Below are 24859 nucleotides of genomic sequence, written 5' to 3' on the forward strand. Positions count from 1 at the left end.
GTTAATCTGCATGTCACTGCCCTCACAGTTGTGCAGACGAATGTTTATAGGAATAAGCCGCAAGGAACACACAAGTTTACACCCAGGTAATTTGCTCACATAACTGTTTCACAAGTTTACTGATGCAAATGAATTCCACTTTGCCCCATCACGTTACTATTATCTACCAAAAAAAGCATCTCTGCACCATGTGCATCACCTCCTTCTCTTATTTTTGGTCTGCAAAGCTTTAGAGACAGATAGATACACTATGTGTGCACACAGCCATCTACCAACATAAATACACGTAGGGTATTTTCTCCTCTAACCGGTGCTTCTAAGTAATTTCTGCTGTCATGGTGATTCATGGTCTTAAGGGCATGCAGTAAATACGTAACCTTCAAAATCAGACATGTATTTGCTGACCTTAGGCACATGGTATACCTTCTTCTGAGTCAACACATCCTTCCTCTGCATCAATTCAGGCAGCCATGCGGCACCTCTTCTGCAGCTGATTCAGCTGAATGCAGGTGATTCTCACATACCAGTGATGTTTCAGCCTTATTTCATGACACAAAACGTGCAGTGTGCTGCATCAGAAGAGATGAGATTTCTTCCCAGAACGTGCCTGCACATGCTTCCTTTGCCAGCACCGAAAGATGCAACAAAACATTTGCATTCTAGTGTACTGCATTTCAGATACAGGACATGATAATGGAATTACAGAGTTAATATACAGTTACGTATTCTACCACCTCTAGTGCTTCCAAATCACGGACCCCAATGTGATTTTATTCCCACAGTTACAGAAGCATGGAATGGTTTGGTTTGGAAGGGACCTTTAGGATCATCTAGTCCCAACCCCCCTGCTGTAGGCAGGGACACCTCCCTCTGGACCAGGTTGCTCACAGCCCGATCCCGAATGCCTCCAGGGACAGGGCACCCTGGGCAATCTCAGTGAGTGTCTCACCACCCTCACAGCAAAGATAGAATGAATCCTCCCCTCAAACACAACACGCAGGAATTAAAACCCTTCATGCCGCAGCGTTCCATAGTGTTGCATTGCCTTCTACACGTAGCTTGTGCTGACCCACAGGGACTGGCAACCTGTGCTCCCCTGCAGGATGCTTTTCTCTGGAGCAATCCTGACTCATTCATAAATCCCACATTCACAGAAAATCACATCCACTACGTGTTCTCCACAGTCACAATGTGCAGCAAGAGACACCAACTGCAAATCGCCTCCAGCCTTCGTGCTGAACACATGATTCAACCATTTCACCTTTTTTAAGGTGCATTTTTGCACACGTTCATTCACAGGCAGAGCATTTGGGCCATCAAAAGCTAATGGCAAGAATTGCTCTGTATTTCACTTGGCCTCCCCGTTTTGCTTCCCAGGTCCTAAAAGCAGGACAGTGAAAGAGAGACACGGTCAGCCTGCCCACGCATCAACAAGCTTTATGATGGGCCTGGCAGCTTCACTGAAGGCCAACTCCAGCTGAGACACCGTGATTTTTGGCTGGGAAACATCTGCCAGGGCTCCCTGCTGATGGGAGCTCTCAGAGCAGGAGGCTTGTGCTGTTCAAGTCAGAGCCAAATAGGAAAATAATAAAAGCATTCACAGATATCAGCCTAATCTTTTCCGATTAAATCTTCCGATTCCAAAAGGTCAAGTAATTGGCTTTTCCCCTCATCTTATTCTTGCACAAATCTGCACGTGTTTACATTATGTGGTGTGCAGATGCCACCAGAAATGCTGGAAGTGTTAGTCATGGCAGGAAAATACAAAACCATCCCGTAAGACTGCAGTTGTTAGGAAGTCTATCCCTAACAGGTACCTGCTGCTGGCACTGGGAAACGCAGCAGGAAAAAAGGATATTTTGCAGGTGAAAGAAACACTTCTGGCCGTGTCGTAACAGGTCCATCATTACGCACCAATTAAGAGTATTAATTTCACAACAAGACAAGCAAATTCTACGTCAGGGTCACACTGCACGTCTAAAACAATGGAGCTGCAATAGCTTTACTACAGATAGAAGCAATTATGGTGGTTGGCTGTGTAGCCCAAGGTCAGCCTGCCTGCTCAGTAGTCAGGCAACATTGTAATTGGGGTAAAAACATTCTATTGGGACTCCAAAACAGTTCTTTAAAAAGGGTCAACCAGTTCTCACCACAACATGTCAGTGAGGAGAGCTGCATCTGTGCCAGCCATTTCTAACTGCAAAGCCCAGAACGGATGCAGCTTTTGCTGCTGTGCAACATTCACGCTCCACACTCTGAGGGGAAGCCATTGCACAGCACGAGGGTGACCATCTGATAGCCAAAGGAGAGACAGCTTCACAGAGCAGGGGGATGAACCCACAGCACTCCTCCTCCAAAGAAACCCCCACTGCAAACACGAACTCACAGTGCAGCACCTGAAGTCCATCCCAATGGGATGCTTCCAGCTGGGGAAGGAGCTCAAAGCAGCAGAGCCTTCCTTAAGCATCTCCTCAGCTGAGGAGGGGAAAGCTGTCAGCAAAGGAATCCTCCCCAAAAGCTCAGCACACGACCATCTCTGTACCAAGAGCCCCAGCAGGCTGAGAACAGAGCAGAGAGCTCCGCACAGAGAGCGAGGGATGCATGAAATGAAGGCTGTCTCCTTCATGGTGCTTTGATTTAAAGTGAGGAAAGGGGCTGTGAGGCTGTGGCTCTCTCGGAGGCCAGAACAAAAACAGTGTTTCTTCAGCGCTGAGATTTTAAGTGCTTATTCATTCCTCCTTGTCATCTGTAAGCAAACTACTCCTCCATTCATTACAGACTGGCAGAATGCAAAGGCGTAGCACACAAGTCGTTGCTTTTACTATTATAAATGATGCTATTTTTGCCTGTAAGCCTCCAGCATCACAAATCACACATCCTTCACACACATCACCCCAGCTCCCTCTGCTCAGCTATTGTCTCCTGAAGCTGTGGGTGTTTTCCTCCCATCGCTCTACCTGGGGGGAGTTGTGGCAGTCTGCACAGAGCCGCCTGCTCATCTGCAGGGCAGCGCAATTAGCAAAGGGCTCCTGCAGCCACCAAGCACTGCTGCTGTGGGGCTACTGCCCAATCCGTGCTCAGTCCAGAGCTTTCCCCATCTGCATCACCTCCTAGCAGAGAAGGACACAGTGCCACCACCGTTCACCGTCAGACACATGAAGCGAGCCTCGGCACACGCTGCATTTTCTGCCCTCTCATCTGTTCCCACCAGCAGTAAGTTTTCAGTTCTGCTCAAATGCCAGACAAAACATCTTCAAGCTGCCAGCGTGCTCTCTGCTGGCACAGCCAAGGGCACTCTGCAAAGGTCAGCGGTTTGAAAAAATCTGTGCAGCGCATCAGAAAGCCTTCTGAGCATGCGATGCTTGGAATGAGAGACCGATCCATAATTAGATGGTTCAGGGTTTGTTGTCCTGGAAAGAGGTCTGCAGTGGCATTTGATGAGTCCAAGATCAGGGGGGGAAAAAAAAAAAAACCCCATACGGCAGTTTGTTTTCTCAGCATCTAAAAAAGGATTAAGCTGAAACCAAAACACAGAGAGTGGCACTGATGCGCACAGCAGGCTGCCACCAGCAGGGCTGCCTGCTTTACAGCCTTGCAGCTCTCCTACCCCTGAACACATCCGAACTGTGAGCTGGGTGAGGCAGAAGAACCATGCCAGTCATTCTCTTACTAAGGGAGGAGAAGCAGCTGGCAGCAGGGCTGTCCAGGAGGCTGCTAGCTTCCATGTGGCAGAAACACCCCAGACAGGATGGATACTCTTCCTTGCAGCACCCCTGCACACAAGGCTATCTTCCACCCAGTTACTCAGCAGAATTAATAACTCGGAAGTGGCAGAGCAATACATAAAGACTATCCGAGCTGATAAATCACTTAAAATTTATCAATTAAAAAAAAAACAACAACATATTAACTGATCAGGAAGCTAACAACAACTAACAAGCGTGACAAAAGCAGTCAAGCTAGTAGACACGATGAAAATGTGTGGAGGAACATACAGTGAAAAAGCAAATGCTGAGCATTATGCCTCCTTCAAAATAAAAGCCCAGTTACAATCTTGCAGACAACAGTTTATAAACACTACACATGCCTTTTTTTGTGTGAAGTACTTCCACTTTAAGATGTTTGGAAAACAGACTGTACTGTTCACAAGAAACAGGTTCACATTCCATTGCCTTCTTGTAAGAGGAAAAAAGCTTCTAGCACAGCAAGAGTTATCTTCCAGCACAACTGCATCTTACCCTTTTCCTTGCTAAAGCCACCTATGTACATCACTTCCACCCACTACACGTGTAATTTCCTACTGCATGAAAACATGTACTTTCCGTGAAGATCTGCAGCCTTTGGGCAGTCAGGACTCAAGGCCATGCTCCTCTGGTTCACCTACTCCTGGCTGCTGAAGGGTGCTGCAGTCTTCACGGAGCAGCCAGGCGGATGGGGACTGCCTGTGAGTGAAAGCAGCCACTCTAGCTTTGGCACCAACACACAGAACCAGCTCCTTGCTAACCAGCTGGTATGCAGTGGCTGCCCTGTAAAAGTATCCAGTTTCAACTTGCTTATCCAACCTGTCTTATCAAGACTGACACTTGCCTAGATGACATCTGGCTGGTCGAAACCAAGAATCTACTAAAATGCTGCTAAAAGCCTCCTGCTACACTCTCGACATGTGGAGATGCCATCTCAGGCAGTATCCAGCTCCAGGAAAGAGCACCAGTGCAGCCGGTCCTGCAGCAGCCACTCGAGAGCAGCAATGCGTGAGACATTGTTTCTTGGGAATTCAGGCATGAATGAAGTCAGAGAGAAAACTCAGGACGTGATAACCAGCACATTTCCTATTCCAAAGGTGATGCAAAAAGCTCCTAGAGCAAGCAGTCTTCTTCAGGGAGGGAAACAACCGCTCCACCTCCCTACCTGACTAACTCTCACATTCAACTCCAGCTCTTCTGTGACCAGTTTCCAAGGGGAAAAAAATAATAAAAAAGGCAAAGCAGACCTAGAAAGCACACACAGCTCTACTCAGCACTTAGGAAGTCTGTGCTCTCTTCATTATGAAGTGCCCAGCTTTGCTTACCATGCTCTCAACACTGTGCTGATGCTCAGCTTCCAGGCATGCCAGACACCTGGAACAGGGAAGGTGAGCAGATGTTCGATGAGACAGGTCAAGCATCAGGCTCCCACGCCTTCCCTGTCAGTCTGACAAGCACAGCCCAGGGTCAAACACAGCCCTCAGGAACAGACCTCACCAGTCCAGAATGGAGGAGCCTGTCCAGAGACAAGCAGCCAGACCACAACACGAAGCGTGCCAGCTAAGAGGAGCTGATCTGCACCCACTAGGAATCATACAGTCACTGCAGTTGAAAAAGACCTCTCAGATCCCCAAGTCCAACCCCAACCCACCCCACCATGCCCACATCCCTCAGTGCCACATCGCCACAGTTATGGAACACTCCCAGGGATGGTGACCCCAGCACTCCTGGACAGCTGTGTCACTGCAGCACTGCCCTTTCTGGGTAGAAAATGTTCCTAATATCCAACCTGAAGCTGGTATTTTAACCAAAAATAAGGCTCCACACACACAGACACACACACACAAAATCCTTGGCAAGTTAAAGATTTAGCAACCAAAGTAGAGTTAAGATAGATACACACACAGAAATATATGCACACATGAATACACATAACCCTCCATTCCTGAGCCAACTCAAAACAGCCTTGTTGCTGTCTAACAGCATCGTACACTCCTGAGCAGCCACTTTCTGCCAAGATTCTCCAATTCAGGCTCACTAGGAGAACTGCACAGAAGCACAACCAACACCCAGCTGACTCCACAATGAGGGAATGGCAAGCACACACCATCTGCACATCAGTACAGGTAAGAACAAGCTGCTGCTAAGCCAGCCCCAGCACTCCAATACCCACAGGCTCATCCTGTACTGTTGTCACTGTGTGGCTTAGAATCATAGAATGGTTTGGGTTGGAAGGGACCTCACTAAGCTCCAACCCCCCTGCTGCATGCAGGGCCACCAAACTCCACATCTCATAGCAGCCCAGGCTGCCCAGGGCCCCATCCAACCTGGCCTTGAACACCTCCATAATGGACGGGGCATCCACAGCCTCTCTGGGCAGCTGTTCCAGCACCTCACCGTTCTCTGTGTAAAGAACTTCCCCCTGACATCCAACCTCAATCTTCCCTCCCTCAACTTAAAACCACTTCCCTTCATCCTGCCATTATCAACCCTTGTAAAGAGTTGACTCCCCTCCTTTTTGTGGGCTCCCTTTAGGTACTGAAGGCTGCCAATGAGGTCACCCCGCTTCCGCAGCGCCATGAGGCACATCTAAGCTGTAGGAACAAAATGATACCATACTGAAAAATATCACTTCCATTCTCAAAGCTCAAGGCGTAACAGGAAAAAGGGGAAAACTATTCTCTGCACAGATTATGCATTAAACTGGACCAAAACACATAAATACCCTCGTGAATGTCAGCTTACAGCTAAAGAGGGGAGGAAGAAGGTAAAGAGGAGGCACCTGCCCCAAAACTTGGCAAAAGATGAAGGATCTCCTTCTAAAAAAAATACAGGGCTTGTCAAATCCCTGCTTCAGGCTGAGAATAAGCCACACTTTCCTTTCTCTCAAGGAAAGTGAACTCTAAGTGGACAACTTTCTCATCAAACAGACACGGACTCTCACTGCAAGTATTCACTAACTGAGCTCACACTGAGGCCTGCCCTTCCAGGCCGACGCATGCCTGCAGCACGCTGACAAATACATCAGGATCAACAGCTTGTTATTTTAAAGGACAGAAACAACTACTCAGAAAGTTCAATAGCACGCTGCTTGCTAGCAGCCAGTTTCTCCAGATTGGTGAAATAACATCTACAGCTTTGATGCAGAAGTGGCATTTCTAAGTGTTTCCCTCCACCCCCTCCACCAGCAGGTTTTGTTTTTGTTTTGATACAGATTCAGAGAACGAGGGGGGAAAAAAATAAACAAATACATTAAAATTTAAGAACATTCTTGATATTCCTCTGCCACTCGTGCCAGAGTCTGCACAAATACATTGGACTCCTGGGTGCCAAACCTACCAACAGGGCGGCTTTGAGCCATTGGTAAGTGATCCCAGCAGAAGGAAGAAGCTTCCAGAAAGACTGCAAAATACCTCACTCATAGGAAAAGAAAAAAAAAAAAAAAAAGGCTTTGTGTTGTATTGCTCTTTCCAACAGAAAAGCACCCAGAGAAGGAGCACTAGCTTTACCATTCGGTTGTACTTAAAACAAGCAGATAAACAAAACAAGAAAACAATAGCAGTGTCTGGAGTACTTGAAATATGCTGTATTATCCTCGTGGTAAAATTCTGATCTTCATGCTCTCAGCTAATAAACAAACACAGTCTTGACAATTCCTGAAAATTAAGTTCTACCTCGTCTTTAAAAGCTGCAAAGTTATTCACCAGGTTTCCTCCCATCCCTTTCCTGATGTGCACACTGAGAGCTGTTCAAGCTAACGGCCTTGCAGAAAGTTTCTCTCGTCTGATTGCTAGAACCCTCTAAAGATTAAGTAACTGTTACCCAATTACTTTGAGCAATTACCCCCAAAACATCTCGTTCTCCTGTGTAATAGCATCCAAATTCGCCTTGACAAAAGCATGCAGCACACACACATTTTGCTGGTAACTAATGCTTTTTTTTTTTTTTTGGTAAGGTAGTTTTAATACTATGTATTTAATATAAACTACAACTACAGAACTAAAGAAAAAAGAAGGGCAGAGAGGGGCCCAGCTTGTAACCTGACATGCAGCAGCTCTGCTCTCCCAGCAGGAATAATACATCCCGCAGCACTTCTGGACCTGACCGCTCTGCAGCTGCAGTGTTAGCAACCTCTGGCCTACTTCTGGGCACATTAGAGTCCAACTGTATTTGCGCTGACAGAGACAAGCAAAGGTTGTGACGACTTATTGACGCAAGAGCTATTTGGTGCTCTGTGCCAAAAATTAATCAGTGGAGGAGGAGGAACTCTCCTCAAGCACCCAGTTAGAAAGTGATTTGGTGGACTGCTTAGAAAACAAGCTGAAGTCTTGCCTGACAAACAGTGAGAGGTCGGGACACGGCAGCTCGGTTTAAGACAAAACCCACTGACCAGAGGGAGATGCTGTGCATGCTCTTGTCACGTAAAAAAAAGTGGTTTTGATCCTTCAGCAATACAAACCGGTGCTATGTTTGTTTCCATCGCATCTCAAATACATTCTGGGTGATAATTATTACAGGATACCGACCCTGCAAGACAGCGGCTGGTTCTACCTGCTGCAACTCTGGGTGCTAAGAAAGAAAACAGAGTCCAACAATCCATTTAAAACAGCTACTGCACAAAGACAGATTTTAAAGGAAAAAATGTCAGACTCAAGGAGGAGCATCACCCCTACCTGCCAAGAAGCCTTCACGATAAACCTGTTAGGAGCTACCAGCCTGCAGAACAGGCCTTCCACCTGCTGGAAAGAAAAAACACCTAATGCTAATCAGATCCTTGCTGTCAGCAGGGAACACATTTCCTAAGCCCTCCTCCTCCGTTTGTTAAGCTGTAAGGACTGCATGCCTTCTCCCAGCAGAGGCTGCATGAGATCAAGGACACCTTGCTCAGAAGTTTCGCACTTTTCTCCCAAAGTGACAAGTCAAAGACTCAAGGCTTGGATGGACTACAAGAGCCTGGTCTGTATGCGCCGGCTTTCTACTGCTCTGGGTTGTTTTTTGACCAGCAAAGAGAAGGAATATCAGCTTGGTCTAGTTCAGGCTTTTATCTCTCTCCACAAGAGCAGCTCAGGCATTTTATAGAACAGGAACGTGCTACTGTAGTGGAAAAGTGTTAAAATAAGATGCTTCTTTTTAAGTCCACCTTAAAACTAAGGTTACAGTTAAAGAAGAGAAGCCTGTCTGTTAAACTAGAAAGCACAGATTTTAAACACTGAAACAATAAAAATCTACCTCAATGGAACATCTTTATGCTTTTCTAGCTCAAGTGCATCTTAACATTACTGGGCTGCAAGGTTTCTCTGCTTGAAGAATTTTCAATAGATCAAAATAGCGGAACCAACTTTAGAGTAGTTTAACAGTAATAAACCCACAGTCCTCTCTTTGCTCAGCAAGTAAGGCAAACGAGTGTGGCAGCAGCCGTGGCAGCTGGGCAGCACCCAAGCTGGCTAGCTGGATGTCGCAGTGACTGCATCCACAAATAACTGCATTGATCCTGGCCTATCGACCAGAAGGTGAAACTTGAGAGCAAAGAGTCATTACACAGTAGTTCATGGACAGCAATGCCTTTAAAAAAAAAAAAAAAATTAAAAGAGAAAAACAACAAGCACTCAACATACACAATCCAGTGAGTGAAGTGCCAGAGAGCCATCCAGCCCCACAGCCCCTGGACCCTGTTAGCTCACAAAACCCAACGGGGTTACATGACTCCAGCAGCAGCCTTTTGGGACAAGATGGGTACCCGAAGCCAAGGCTAGCGGGTCAAAGCGCACTGGCTACACCTCACTTCTATTACAATTTTCCCTGTAAAGCTATTTATGTGGTTTGGCAACATAACAGCTACAAACAGAATGAGTACATAGATTCTTGAATAGTGAAAGGCTCAGGATTGATTTTTTTTTTTCTTTTTTTAAAATGATTTCTTTGAATTCATCTGTCATTCCTCCAACATCCTGATCCCAGCCCTACCACAGAGTGCAGCTGCAGCACAGCCAGATTTTCCACAAGTTCTCTCCACTGCAAACAACTGCATCTTGCCCATGCTTACAAGTACCTAGAGAAGGACTAGGTGGCCCTGGCAAAATCCTTCTTGCTCATACATCCAGATGCCACCACTTTGCTCCTCAGTCAGCAAAAAGGGTGCAGACCCCCAGAGGCATCAATTTGTGGCCATACAAGCTCTGAAGCAGTGCCCACACTCGCCACTCACTGTGGAGGGATTCAACATGAAGGCCAACCATGCTATTCCCTGCAAACACCAAAGCAAAGTAACCAAACAGATGACAGAAACAGAAGAAAGACTGAGAAAGTCAAACTTAACACTCTCAATGCCCACTCCCAAGATCCCAAGCAGCGTATTAAAGCTGTTCATGGAACCATAGAATGGCTTGGGTTGGAAGGGACCTCAAGGATTACTAAGCTCCAACCCCCCTGCCACAGACAAGGCTGTCAACCTCCAGATCTGGTACCAGAACAGGCTGTCCAGGGTCCCATCCAACCTGGCCTTGAACACCTCCAGGATGGACGGGGTATCCACAGCCTCTCTCTGGGCTGCCTGTTCTTTCCCTCTGACAGATCCTCACAAGTAGAGGTGATCAGGATCCTGGCCTCCTCAGACTTTTGGACCAACCCTGCATCACTCTTGTAGAATGCACAGGAACCCCAGAATTCAGGCTCACAGGACTGCTCTGAGGTGGCTTTTACAAAGATAAACAGGCCAGATGCAAACACAAGAAAGCTTCAGCCTCGGCTGCAGGTTCCCTGTCAAAGCCAGTGCTGTGGGTCATCAGAAAGACTGTTGGTGCACATTGACCACAGGGCGAAGAACCCCACATGTGCTTCTATAGCACCCCAAAAATGAGTGCCACCAGTAGCACGTTCAGGCTTAGCTGCCTCTGGGACACTGGCCAAGAGGCAGGCAGTGCAAGGCCTCCCCAAGCAGGAGGCCATGCTGTGCCACCCCTTCACCAAGGCAATGGCAGCCAAGCTGGCCTCTGCTCCCTCCTGCACCTCGGCATCTCCTTGGGGCACAGAAATAGCTTAGTAGTAGCCTATAGAAACAGGCTTTACAGCTAAACTTATCCACCCCATTACATCAACTAACACTCCCAATTACTGTCCTCATACACGGATTCTCACTGTGGGCTGCAGAGGCACAGGTGATAAGTCAGAGACCACGGCTGTGGTGTGAGGTTCATAAACACCAACATTTGCCTTCCAGTGTATTTTAAAGCAAGTAAGAACACAGCAGGTGAAGCACCCCTAGCAACTAGTAGAACAACAGCTATTTGGTTAACTACAAAACAACTTTCTGTTGTGTGGTTTTTGTTTGTTTTTTGTTTGTTTTTTAAACAGATCCCCTAATATACTGAATTTTAGCTTTCTTGGGGGAATAATTAATTGCATATACCACTTCTTATTGATTATGATGTTCAATATATTAGCAGAGATTCACTTGCCTGCTCTCGCACAGTCACTGCAGCCGTAGCCCCTGCCCAGCCAGTACACCCATGGAGGAGGAGAAAAGAAAAGCAACCACTGAAGTTCAAGGAAAAAAAAGTGAAAAATTAAAAAGCCACAAATGGAAGAGATAACAGAAACTCTTCCTGAGACACAGCCTAAATAGATACGAACAGAGAGCACAGAGATGCTCGTGAAATATTGCATCCCAGGGTGAAAGAGAGACTTGTCAAGCCTTTACTGAAGAATTGAAGAATCAACTCATCCACAGTTCTTCCTTCTCTGAACCTGATACGCCCTGTTCAATCACTCTTGGCTACAAAGTCAGTCTTGGTAGATGTAAGAGATACAAAACAAGAAGAAGAAATCCTAAAAACTGCAGTAAAAGAAGCATCAGTGCAATTTTTTCCTCCATCCTTCTCCCTCCCAACCAATAATAAAAACCTTCTGAAAGAAATCAAAAAACCTTGGTCAAAGCTTTTGACCAAGAGCTCTCACAAAGCAACACTTTCTTTTCAAGTGGAGGCAAACAATGCCTACCAAAGCCCAGGTAATCAGATGGCCAAATTCCTACTCTTAAAGGAGGAAAAATGCTACGTATGGCTGACATTCATCCGAGAGTAAGTGGATTTTCTGCCTCTGCTCTTGAATCAGTCTGAGTTAGAGCAATGACTGAAGCACTCCTTCGAGATCAGCACTGTCCTAATTGATCTGACCACAGCAAAGCAAACAAGCCTCATCAATGCAAGAGCCTGGCACTTAAGAAGGCAAGCTGAATAATTTAAAATAAATACTGAGAATATACTCCTTACAGTCTAGTAACAAATTTAACTTGGGGGAAGCATACATGAGAAGATACAGGTCAAACTAAGGTTGACCAGAGGTGAATTCCAAAAATGCAGTAAGGATATGGAAAAAGGTCTTTTTACTTTCCTAGTAAGATACAAGGGCCCAAGGACTATCTTAAACATTATCATCCGACTTCAAAAGTGCAACCTTTTTTCCTACCCTTTTCCTATCCCACATCTCATCAAAATAATCCGGTTATCTCCCTCTCACCGTAAGTACCTGCTTCTCATCTTTATACTGCAGGATACATCACAGGCTAAAAAAACTACTTTAGAATTCTTCAAAAGCCTGCTTTAAAGTGCAAGAACTGCATTTAAAGAAAAAATAGAAGCAAGAGGAATGTACTTAGCAGGGACGCTGACCTAGAAGGAACTTCAACTTGAACCTCAAGTTGAAGCACAGAACAATTTTTCTCTTTTGAGGGTACAATAAAAACCTCATACAGAAAGTCTCCGCTATTTGATGCTCCAGAAAGTAAAAACTTCACAGGTTCCATGGCAGCAGTCTTAACTTGCATTGTCCTCACAATGATACTGTTCCTGTTAGAGGAAATCCAGGACGTGCTCAGCTTACACATCTGTACCAATCTGAACGCAGGTGGAATATGCATTCAGCCATACGTCAAAGGAAGAAAGGTAAACACATAGTCTTGGTCTTGCAAAGGTGTTGAGCTCTTTTAATCAAAGCTTTTTTGCATAGGCTGGTATCACCTTCCTGAAAAGAACCACCTCTGCAGATCAAGCACACCTTGTTTGGATCACAGAACTCGTGACCTCTAACACAGCTCATATCACTGTCCTTGTGATATGAGAACTCCCATCATTCTGCAGCCATCACACCGACCAAATGATCAACACAACTTTTGCTTCCCCGTTTGATGAAATACAGCTCTTTCTCCCAGTCACATTACATACGACAGCGCACCACACCGCTTTTCACGTGAGTGACAACCAAACCCAGAGAGATGCATTCTAAGCATCATGAAGCAGCCATTTCTTATGCACAATGAGAAGCCTAATCTTCCACTGGTACGCCTTTCAAATTTTCTTCCAGAGCTGACAACTTTACTGTAACAGGAGATTTTGCAGAACACCTCCTACCTCCACTCACTGTCAAAATAACATGCAGTCCTCAAAGCAACTTCCCCATATGTTGCAGTTTAAGATAGCTGCCAAAGCTTTTCCTTGGCTGATAGAATATCTACAGTATAGCCACTACAATTAGCCCCTTCTGAAAAGCAACCTAGGGCACTCAACCCAGGCAACAGAAAGATCCCCTTAGCACACGCTTTCTCAGTAACACATTTAGAGAAGAAAAAGCTGGCAAGTACAAAAACAAGCAGAAGCTTCAAGATGGCAGCATTGACCAAGAATGGCAAAAAGCTCTCCAACAAATGCAGGGAAAAAAGTCAGTTGTAAGTCTGAAGCAGGGACATCTTCTCAGTGTTTCTTGTACTTATTACCCTCGTGGCCACGCTGCCATACAGCTTACTTTATCCCACATGGATCAGCAGCAGCAGTGAGTATTTCTTAGTGGCAGATCTTGCTGCTGAGTTTATTTCTCAGCTGATCCCCACGCCTGGAAGGAGTTTCTCAGGGCAACAGGTTCAAGACTGAGGCTCTTGCCACTGAGTTCCTTCTCCTCTGCTGGTCCTGCCCACCAGCTGAATGCTTCCATTTAACCAGCTTCACACTCTCAGCAGTGGGGAAAGCAGGGATACTAGAAATCCCTGTCTTCTCATGCAGAGAAGAGACAGAATGTGAGATAAAGGTTGCGCCCAAACTCACGAGTGTTCTACTTGTAAATAGAGCCTGGATGCCCAATCTAAAACAACTCAGCTGTAGCAAAGTGAAGCACCAGACAAGCAGGGGCAAGCATAGATATGCCATATCCAAATCATCTTCCAGACAACAGCCACCAAGGATCAGCCGTGCCCAAGCTGTGCTGAAGGAGGACTGGAATTTACTCGTATGCTCTTTATGTTTATTGAAAGAATGCTCTTGTCCCCAGATAACTTACAGAAGCGGACTGATTACTGCCAGAAAGTAGGTCAGTGTCATTTAAAGCCAGTTTGAAATGCATCTCCACAGAAACTTCTTAATCTTTAAAAAGAGAATGCATAAAATATTTATTTTATGGTGCAAAATGTTTGAAAGACTAACAGGGAAAGCTCTTATGTATAGTGCATGAAATGGCTTTCCATGCCTCATTAAGCCATGGAATGTGAAAGGAGAGTGGCTTCTTACACTTGGCAGACAAAATGCCACACAAAAGTACTTCTCAGTCTAGCAAAATCACAGCACATGACTTGCTAACTCATTTTCCTTGTGTTCTGTGATCACTTTTCTGCTTTGTCTGGTATCTCCTCTCAGCTTTAATGATCACACTGCAGATTTTTCCATACTAGATAGGCAACTCATTCTTAAATTTCAATATTCCTAATTATCAAACATTCAGCACTTCAAGATGTAAATAACATTTGCATCCCTGCAAGAGCAGCTCTGAAGGAATACAGCATTTGCATTCGGACTAACTCCTGTAAGATAACATTTCATAAACAAAACGCTTCACTGAGCACAGAGACTTCCAGTTTTTACAAAGGAAAGTGAACTTTAAACAAATACAAATCAGTCGAGTGATTAACTTTAAGCATTTAGGTTTTTTTAAACTGGTCTCTATGTATAACCGGTATCAGTAGAAAAATCTTTACTGATTAAAGAATGACATTACAGCGAAACTTAAGCCACTGAAAATTAGGTGAGAGAGGCAGAAGATGACAGCCAAAATTCATTTCAGGTCAATGAGAGGAAATTAAAAAAAGCCCACATCCATGCCTTGCCTGGGCAGACTTGGTTGTGCACAAGAGGTACCAGCACTAAAGGTTACATAAGGTAAGCCTAAATTGTGGGCGACATAGCAAGTTAAGAAGTGAAACTAAACATGCTTGTCCATGCATCCCAAACTCCATCATAATCCTAAACGTTATCTTAATTTGACTAATTTTCTTAATTACGCTTCGCAGCATCTTGATATTTTATAGCACAATTTCAGCATTTTTTCAGCTTTGTTTGAGCACTCAAGCAGCAACTCCTCTGCCAAAGGGCACCCAGTGCCTCTGCACTTTGTGGTGATGAGCTCCACATAGCTCCCTCCTTCTGCCTCCCCAGCCTTCAACTGCAGCCCCATCCCCTCCCCCTGCCCCCAGCCTGCCCAGCAGTTCCACCCAAAATGATTCACGTTCCTGCCCAGGCAACCACAGAGCTTACCAGTACCTGCAGGGAGCTGAATGGTGCTTCATTAGGAGCGGCTGGTGCTTGTGGAAAAGAGGGACCCCAGCACCACACTGCTGTTCCCCCTGCTCCTTAAGTTCCTAGGAGCTGATTATCCCAACCCAGAGCTCAAGTTAGAACTGCAGAGAGCCTCCGAGCCAGAAATGAGCAATAAGAGGTCATGGTCTTTCCCCCACAGCTAGGGCTTAACACAGCCTGGAACATCCACTGGAAGCTCCTGAGGAGTCACTTCCCTTGAGGGGGGACACCATTTCTTCTCCACAAATTCTTATTCTTTTAACAAAGTTACTCCAAAGTATAACACAAGAAATGGCAACAATAGGGGAAGAAAAGTCATTTTCCTTAGACTACCTAATTGTCCATATCTTTTTTGCCTTGTTCAGTGAGAAGCCATCAGTATGCAGCTATTCCCACAAGACAGCTTTGCAGAGTGAAGGAAAAAAAAAAATAAACAAGAAAACACTTTCATTCAGCTACACTGCAACAATTTCATGGAGTTGCTCCTAAAAAATCCCATTTGTGATAGGTTTGGAGAAGATTAGAGAAGAAAGCTCGTATCCACTGAAGCAAAATTTAATAGGCTCTTGAGTTAAAGCAGAGCGTTCCCTTAAACAACACACATCATTAGTAATAATTACCCGTAGCTGTATAATCAAAATAGCTATCACAACTGACATGAGAAGTCCAGATGTCATCTTTGGCCACGCTTGGATATTGTTTCCACTAAATGCTATAAAACTGACTCTCAAAGAGAAATAAGCAGTAAGAACACCACGGTGTGAGCTAGAGGTAAAAACCCATCACAACACACTCTAGAATATCAACCCAGCACTCGGAGATACGGCCAAACAAAGCCAACATCTAAAACACCATAATGTAAAAATACTGTCAAATCACTTCCTGTGCTTTTATTTTATTTTTAAGGTGAAGAACTTGGAAAAATTAAGAGATCTCCAGCAAAACAGCTGACGACAGGAGTCCTTCACTTCAAGGGTTACTGCCAATATGAAATTTCCTCCCAAACACTGAGGATTCACAGCTTCAGCTCACACTGAGCCAACGCATACCTCACTCCAAGCTCCTGTGTGTGACAGTGGGCCAAGAAGTTTAGGAGCTGTAGTTCAGGAAAATGCATATGTATCCAGAACCACCCAGTTCTGCTTCTCTGGGCTTGAGGCAACCAACTATTCCAGCAAGAATCACACATAAACATGTCTGTTGCAGAAGTCTTAAATTGATTTTTAGCACCACAGAAACTCCTCTTCGCATGGCAAGCTTCTGCCTTCTGTCCTTGGCACTTCTTACAGGACTCTCTCACACATCTTGGGCACCAAACAAGGGCAAGGTGAACAAGGGATGAGCTCGCATTCGAATTAAAGGAGAACAAGACAAATCAGCCATGAGAGCCAACAGAACAGCCCAGCTATGAATGACATCTCTCTTTCCAGAACATTGGGAGAGATGCTGCTCATCATTAGGTTTATTTGCTGGTTCTTAACGTAGCTGTGTGCTCAATCTATCCAACTACTGTGCAGGAAAATGGAGAAGGCCATTAGCTCCTCAGTGTCTCATAGAGAAACACAGAATGGCCTGAGTTGAAAAGGACTGCAGTGCTTATCTCATTTCAACCCCTTACTGTGTGCAGGTCACCAACCAGCAGCCCAGGCTGCCCAGAGCCACATCCAGCCTGGCCTTGAATACCTGCAAGGATGGGGCATCCACAGCCTCCTTGGGCAGCCTGTTCCAATAAGAACCATCCACATACTTCAAAAACAGACCTCTAGAAAAGCACTGTATTGCAAAAACTGTATCAAAGCTGAATACCTACATGCAGAACACTACTCATACATATTTAATTTCCCCACTCCCTGTAACACCAGAAAGATGTCTGAAAATCTAACAGACTGCTACATTACAGAATTATAAAACAGGTATTATGCAAGGTTCAGATTTTCAGCCTTGCTGCTTCTAACCTCCAGCATCCAAGTCTGCTGCAACACTTCTTGCTCCCAGCCTCAGAAGCCACTAATGGACTGCTATTAATCATCCTGAAGCACATATAAAATCCTTCCCCTACAAACACATGGTTCCTTAAATCTATGGAGATGCTGACTTAACTTTAGTCTTATTCAGCTGTTAACCCAAAACTGATCCAATGGAAGTCACAAAAGCAACCTGTCAAAAGCATAATTAAACAAGCAGTTCCATGTGCCTCACCACTGCTGGATTACCTTTCTGTGGTCACTGTTCCTAACCAAGAATTGAAACAACCAGCAATACTGGAACACAAATAAAAACTCTTCTTCCAAGCTCACAAACCTAAAAGCCTAACAGTAGCTTACCTGACACTCACTAAATACAAATCAATAGAGCTCAAAAGCACAATTGAAATGCACAGTTTTGTAGTTTTCATGTCTTAAATTACAAAGCACATTAGGGATAATCCCCCGGCCAGCACTGAGATGGATTAATGAACTCTTGCTCCCACAAAACTCTGCTTTTGTACTAAAAAGTACTTCCAATTTAAAAGAGGTTTCTTCTTAAACATCAACTAACACTCACTAGCACAACTGTGACCACTCCCTGTAGGAATACCATGTAACATTAAGACTTATCAGTGCAGTTTTGGCAGAATTAATCATCAGGTTCACATCTCAGCAAACACCCAGACCTTTCAGTGCGTTCAGGTGCACATAACACAACCATCAAAAAACATAAAACAGGCAGAAATTCCTCATGGCTGATAAGAGCAATGCAACTTTCCACCTTCACAAGATCTCAACTATGAAGAAAGAAGCAAAGACTGAATTATTACTTTGACAAAGCAGCAAAAAGCAAAAAACAAAACACAACACAAGGCCTTCTCATACCACATAAACTATTACGCAGTTCAAATACAGCACATTTTTTGCCAAGCCCAGTGATGTCTGGCTCTTGTTTCTAAATTCAAAGGGGTTTTGTCCTTACCTGGATGGCTTTGGGAGCTCATCGCTGGTAACGTCAAGTCCTTTGGAGAAGGGATTGGAGACGGATCAGTTTCCACACAAGTAACAGCAGCTCTAAAGAGCTCCAATGCTTCACTGATACATAGAAACTGAAAGTGGGGGTTAAATTATGGCCACCTTATAAAATCCAGGGCAAAGTGACATGCTGAGTTGCACACAAAGTAATCCAATATGGTGGCAAAGTATCTTCTAACTGTTTTCAAACTGGGAACCTGCAATAAAAAGATGTCTGCATTAGAGAATTAAGAATTACAACTATTTTAATTATGCATTATACTTCCCCCCTCTACCCCCCCCCCCCCCCCCAAGGGAAGAGATTAAGTGAGGATATCATTTTAGGCATTGAAAGTTGCAGAAAGAATAACTTTCACAGCTATGAGTGTAATCTTAAATAACCATGAAAATGCAAATATTTAACCTTGTAAAAACAACCCAAAAAAAACTTTTCAGCTACACATTCAAGCCTTAAAAACCTAAACTTGCACGTTCATTCTGATCCTTCAACAATACCATATGAAGCCACTTCAGTCCAACAGCTTCCATATTTTAAAAGCCATATGCATGAGTGGTAACTGTACTTCACACATCTGTTCCCCGAAGAAGTCTAAAGAAAAACTTCTTGGTGCCAAGAAGTGGTCTTGGAGCAGGAAGGAAAAAAGCCCACACAATCCATTTCACACCCACTCTGCACAAGCCTCCAGAAGTTTACTGAGAAGCAACATCGTATTGCCAAGGAAAAATCCACTGCTCTCCATTATTTTTAAGCTGCATATTAAAGAAAGAAGAGAGCAGAGCGCCAAGTTAGCTCACCTAATTCCTTACACACCCCAAAAATAATCCAAACAGAGACCTGCCGCAGATACACGCTATCAGGTAGAGCTACTGAAGCAGACAGAATGACTCGACTCCTTTACACAAAGCATTACACGAGCACAGATTATTTTCCTCCTTTGCACCGAAAGCATCGTCAGCACTCAGGCCCTCAGCAGAAAACTTGTAGACCCTGAGGACACCATGGTAGAAGACAACAGTCCAGAGGAAACAGACTCGCTGCCCTCACAGCTTTGCTAGCAAGATCAGTTTGCACCCAGCACCCCGTAACCCACTTCACGCTGCAAGCCAGGCTGGCACAAACCAGCCAGCCCATCTCCATTAAACCAGCTGATGCTGCCGAAAGCAAAGCAGGCAGCACTCACCCCAAGCTGCTCCAGCAGCAGATCTGAGGGTGTGGTAGCCTTCAGCAAAGGCAGCAATATTCCCTGGGCGGAGGACAATTATGATATTAACTACTACTGCTGCTTGCACAATGAGCATCTGCCCACAATTTATCTTTGCCATTGCATTCCAAACAGTCCCATTTATTCTTGGAAGAGCTCTTACCTTACTCTCCCTCCTGTCATTAGCTATTGGTGTTCCCTTTCAGTAGGGCAACAACAGTGGGTCTGAGACTTAAACACCAGCACAGCCACTTCTGTTGGGCTCTGCTTTATGATGGCACTTCCTTGGTTTGCAGAACAATGCAAAGCACATGTTGTTTCAGAACAACAACACAAAAAAACCCCAAACCTTTCACTGTCTGTTTCTCCCTACCGCAAGTTTTTCAGCATTACAGCTCTCCAAGCTTCCCTGCCTATCTTGCATTTTCAGAGACCTGGAATGCTCTCTTACGTTACACATTAAATTAAGAGAAAATTACTTAAGTGTCATTTCTAATCCCTACAGGTCTCTGCCATCTCAAGTGTTCTTCCAGTTCCATTAATTTGCACATCCTGTTGAAGACTCAGGTCAGCTTGGACCAGACATTAGCAAATATTAGTATCATTCATTTCCAATAAAAATAGCAGGTAATGTTATGGCACAAGCAATCTCAGCTGCAGATAAAAATTCAGAACAGCGCTAACAGATTCTGGAACACACAGGTTCCTCACAAAGAAGGATTTCTTCACTGTCTGAATGATGGAGCACTGGACCAGGCTGCCCAGAGGGTGGTGGATTCTCCTTCTCTGGAGATATTCAAGACCCATCTGGACACCTACCTGTACAACCTGCAGGGCACCTGCCTTGGCAGGGGGGTTTGGCTAGGTGATCTCTAGAGGTCCCTTCCAACCCCTACTCTTCTGTGATCCCCATCTGCCCATTTACATGATGCAAAATGAATAACAGAGAAAACAATGAAAAAAAAATATATATATATATATATTCTTTTTTCCTTTTCTTGAAGAAATTCGACTGACACAGCAGCAGCAAATCCATATAACAGCACCTCTGGTTTACCTGTACCCAATCCTTCCCCCAAAGGTCTACCTAAATTCAGTCATGCATAAAAGAGATCCTCAACATTAAACTTCTGCATGTTTGGGGCTACTACTGCCCGGGGAGAGCAAGAACAATAGAAGAACCACACTCAAATTCAGTTCACCTATACATTTGTTATTACCTTTAAAGAATTCCTACACTTCCTACACAGGAGTGACTACATTACAAGCACAACAGACCTCCCCAGGACAGGCACAGCAGCCGTTTCATGACTTATCTCACATTAGCTCCTTGTTTTCAGTTACCAGTTGAACTGATCTCAATGCAGTCCAACGAGAGGTTCCTACAGCAGCCAAGAGTTGTTTTCGGGGTCCTACCTATGACAGTTCTTCCATAACTTTGTCATTTCGCCACCACCTTACAAAGCATTTCTCAAAAGTGGAGAAGCAAAAGGTTGCCCACTCCTATGCATCAGACGTTTTGAAGCCTACATGGCTTTTCCAAGAAGGTTCTTTCATAGAAGGAAAGAAAAAAACTACAGACAAAAAAAGAATAAACAAACACAGGGCTTGTTTTATTTCTATGCCACTGCCTTCCAAGACAAGGGCAACCACCACCTTGGCTATAACACCTGAGGCTGTTCAAAGCCAGGCTGGATGGGGCTTTGAGCAACCTGCTCTAGTGGGAGGTGTCCCTGCCTATAGCAGGGGGGTGAAACTGAACGAACCTTAACTGTGCCTTCCAACCCAAACCAGTCCGTGATTCTCTAAGAAGGAGGGATTCAGCCCACACTGCTCACAAGCTCTCTCTCCCAAGCCCCACAGGTGCAGGAAGGACTGGGTCAAGACCTGCTTGACCCACCTGGGGATGAGTGGGTATTTATTTACAGCAGCACGATCCTCGGCAGCTTCACAACTCACTGTTTTGGCCAGACAGGCACCCGCAGCCCCAACTCCTGCAGCGCAGGCTCCAAAGCTGCAGGGCTGCTCTAGCAGAGCCAGTAAAGGCTGGTTTTGCTTCAGCTGCACCCTTGTCACCCTCAGATAGCTGCTGATGCCTGCCTCTGCTGTCACCTTCTTGCCATCAACTGCTAAGGAACTTCTGTATCTGCAGCCACCATATGGTATGACACCGGGGGGTTGCAGCTGCTTGAGCCTTGGCTTCCGAGTTGTTGTGGTGGCTCAACAAACCAGCATGCCTTATGACACAGCTTCCCTAGATGAAAGGCACTGATGTTAATTTCGCTTCTTATCTTACTCATCTCATACCAGCAAGCTCAACGCACCGCACACTCAGTGCTCAGCAGCAAGCGGGCAGGCCTTCCATTATGTACCTGCACAAAACACCTTCACGAGGATCCAACTACTTCTTCTAATATCTAGAAAGAAAGCAAGAGCAAATTCACCAGCAGGCATCAATTCATCACATTTCCCAACAAACCACCTATACACCGGAATAATAACATGTATGAAACAGCCAAGAGAGAAGGCGTTTGGCTCCCATACACAGAATCATTTAACAGTTCTCTGTAAAAACCGTGCTTTTAACCCTGAGCAGTGCTTCCTTGCCTGCCTCCTTTCTAACTGCATGACCAGCTTAGATCCTCCACCTCCAAAAGCACACCCATGCAGACAGCACTCCACCACTCCACTCTGCTGCACTCCTTCCATACACATCTCAACCTGTTTTCCCCCACCCTCCCTCCCTGGCTATCTGAACACAATCAGGATGCAGGACTGCATGTGAACCAGGAAGTCCAAGAAATCTGACTGTTTTCCAAGATTATTTCCCTGCATTTTGCAGCTGCTGGAAGCTTTTTTTTTTTTTTTGTAGGTGTTTAGTTAAAAACAATTAACAAGACTCCTGCTGTTCCACCATACAAATGTTTTGACGGTGCAGATATTCATCTCCCTCTCCTCAGCCCATCTCAGATATGCCCATGCTAGTCAAACCTGCAGATGTGCAGTAACCAATAATTAAGATTACCATAGAGTTGTGTCTGCAAAGCTCTACTCTTCAGAGTTTAAATCGCTATGGTATTTCAGCCAAGATCAGAATCTTGGCCTGAGGGTTAAGTACCAGGATCGTTTTAAGCCAAGTAAGTCCTTTTGCTGCAGGATACCCATATCTCAGTGACCTCATTTCATCTGCAGCCCCTGTCAGACACATCCCATCAGCAACCTCAGACAGCAACACTACAGCGAGCTGACAAGATCACTTGAAAATCACAGTTAAACGAAATCTGTCTGCTGACTCAACGCATCTAAACATGCTGCAAGTCATATGCATGCTACACAGCCCATCCTGCTTTGAAGTTCATTCTGGAAGTCCAATGAGTGCTGCTCTGCCTTTTGAGAGGACAAGCAAGTCATCTCAGAGAAGGCAGCACCAGAAGGAATACAAGGCAAAAGCCTTCTGCCTGCTCATGCTTCTTCAGCATGTAGCAGCACTCCAGCACCTTGGAGCCTCCAAAAAGCCATGGAAACACCTTCTATCAAAAAAGCATTAATTCATCTGTGTTTACATACGCAATGTGAGGCAGAAAACAAGATTTTCTTCAAAATCTACCTAGGTTTTACAATTCTTGCTCTGTAAACAAGCAAATAGTTTTAAGCTCAGCCCCACATGCTCAGCTTGAGATGACAACAACCACAGCTTGATGCTTGCTTGGATTCCTGCTCATAACACGCAGCCTGCAAACGATCCAGTGCTGCAGAATACACGAGCTTCGTACAGGCTTCTGTATTTCATGAGGCAGACCCTTAAAACAAAAAAAAAGTGCTGCCTTCACTGTCCAGGGGTTGTTTTTTAAAGACTGTCAATATAGGATCTGTATATGAAGGAAGAAGGAGACGAGGAAGAGAGCAGGCATACAGCGGTTTGAAACAATAATAATAATAATGATTTACATCTATTTACAGCAGAGGCAGTGTGAAACAGCCTCCTGGGCTGACTCCTCTCTCTAGGGACCATGCCTCCAGAGCCACCACTTTGCAAGATGACAAAAATAGTGGTGGTAGTTCTTAGGACTCGTGCAACCCTTTGGCAACACCACTTCAACTCTTCTCCAGCAGAAGACAGCTTCACTGAAGCTGTCCCAAGAGACCAGGATTCAAAAGCATCGTCCAGTTCCACAAGCTTTTATTTCTTATAGTTTCAACAATATCCAGAACAGAATTGTCACCGAAAACATATTTGGAAGCCTCAAACAACACGAGGCATCTTCTCAATGTGTTTTAATTCTTTGAAGACTGTGTTTCTGTCTAAGCACATCCTGCAGGAGTAATAGCTTTTATTTTTTCATAAAGACTGCACTGTAAGACACAGCACCCTCTCAATGCTCACTTGACACATATGTGTCAGCATACCATGACAGTAATAGAAACTAAAAGTAGAACATCAATTCATATCCCAGTTCTTCCAAAATAAGAAATATTTTGTGAAAAGCTGGACTCCCCTTTCCATTCCCAAGTACACTGTATAACCAGAAGCGTGACAAAACAAAGGGCAAAGTGGTGTGGAATAAATTCCACTCTGTAGACTTTAAGCCTTCAGCCCAGAGATCACTGAGGGGCATTACCATGACAGCGTGCAGAAACATGATTAATAGAAGTCACCAATCACCACAAAATGGATTTCCATTCTTTCTCTAGGGAAGACTTCACGTGGACACCTAAGAGAGGAAAGTATCAGTATATACCAGCTGGAAAATTACAGCAAAGCATTACATGCCCCTTCTTAGCAGTACTGAGAAACTCTGACTCAGGGTGCGAGGAGAAAGTTCTCACGAATTACAAAAGCAAACAGACTAACAGCAAGTACTCCTGCAGAAGACCATGACACAAGTCACTGCCTCACAAGGGGTGCTCCAGAGAACAGTCCTCTGGCAGACTGCATCAGCTATCCAGAGCTGGCTCTCCAGTGGAAAGGCTGAAAGGAGATCATACTTGTGCAACTTCTTTTCCCTAGAATGTAAGTGACAAATGTTTGTTTCTTGCACCAATGCATGTTTCTCTTCCACCATCAAGAAAAGCCACACGCTCAGCTCTGCTTTGCCCCACGCTGACATGATGGAGGTCCATCTTGCAAAATGCTTACTCCTTACAGCTGTCTGCATTGCACTAAGATTACACATTAAATTCTAAATTAGTTTCCACAACAGAAGTTGGTAGACATGCATTAAGTTAAGAATACCTGAGTGAACTGGCAGATGGAAGTACCTGCATGGCACTCAGCCATCCACTCGGAGAACAGAAAACCA

At 44.9% G+C, this 24859-nt stretch overlaps 1 protein-coding gene across 2 annotated transcripts in view; it reads right to left on the minus strand.

Moving 5' to 3' along the window:
- HDAC4 (histone deacetylase 4) overlaps positions 1–24859 on the minus strand; it is a 219139-nt gene that overhangs the window by 177502 nt on the left and 16778 nt on the right. For both annotated transcript variants that reach the window (XM_052675252.1, XM_052675251.1), the window contains exon 2: positions 18305–18554. In XM_052675252.1, the coding sequence (XP_052531212.1) occupies positions 18305–18326 (22 nt within the window). In that variant the 5' untranslated portion in view covers positions 18327–18554. The remainder of the gene's footprint in view (positions 1–18304; positions 18555–24859) is intronic.

The sequence above is a fragment of the Tympanuchus pallidicinctus genome, unplaced genomic scaffold, assembly GCF_026119805.1.
Source record: "Tympanuchus pallidicinctus isolate F22 unplaced genomic scaffold, pur_lepc_1.0 scaffold15, whole genome shotgun sequence".
NCBI classification, from domain to species: domain Eukaryota; kingdom Metazoa; phylum Chordata; class Aves; order Galliformes; family Phasianidae; genus Tympanuchus; species Tympanuchus pallidicinctus.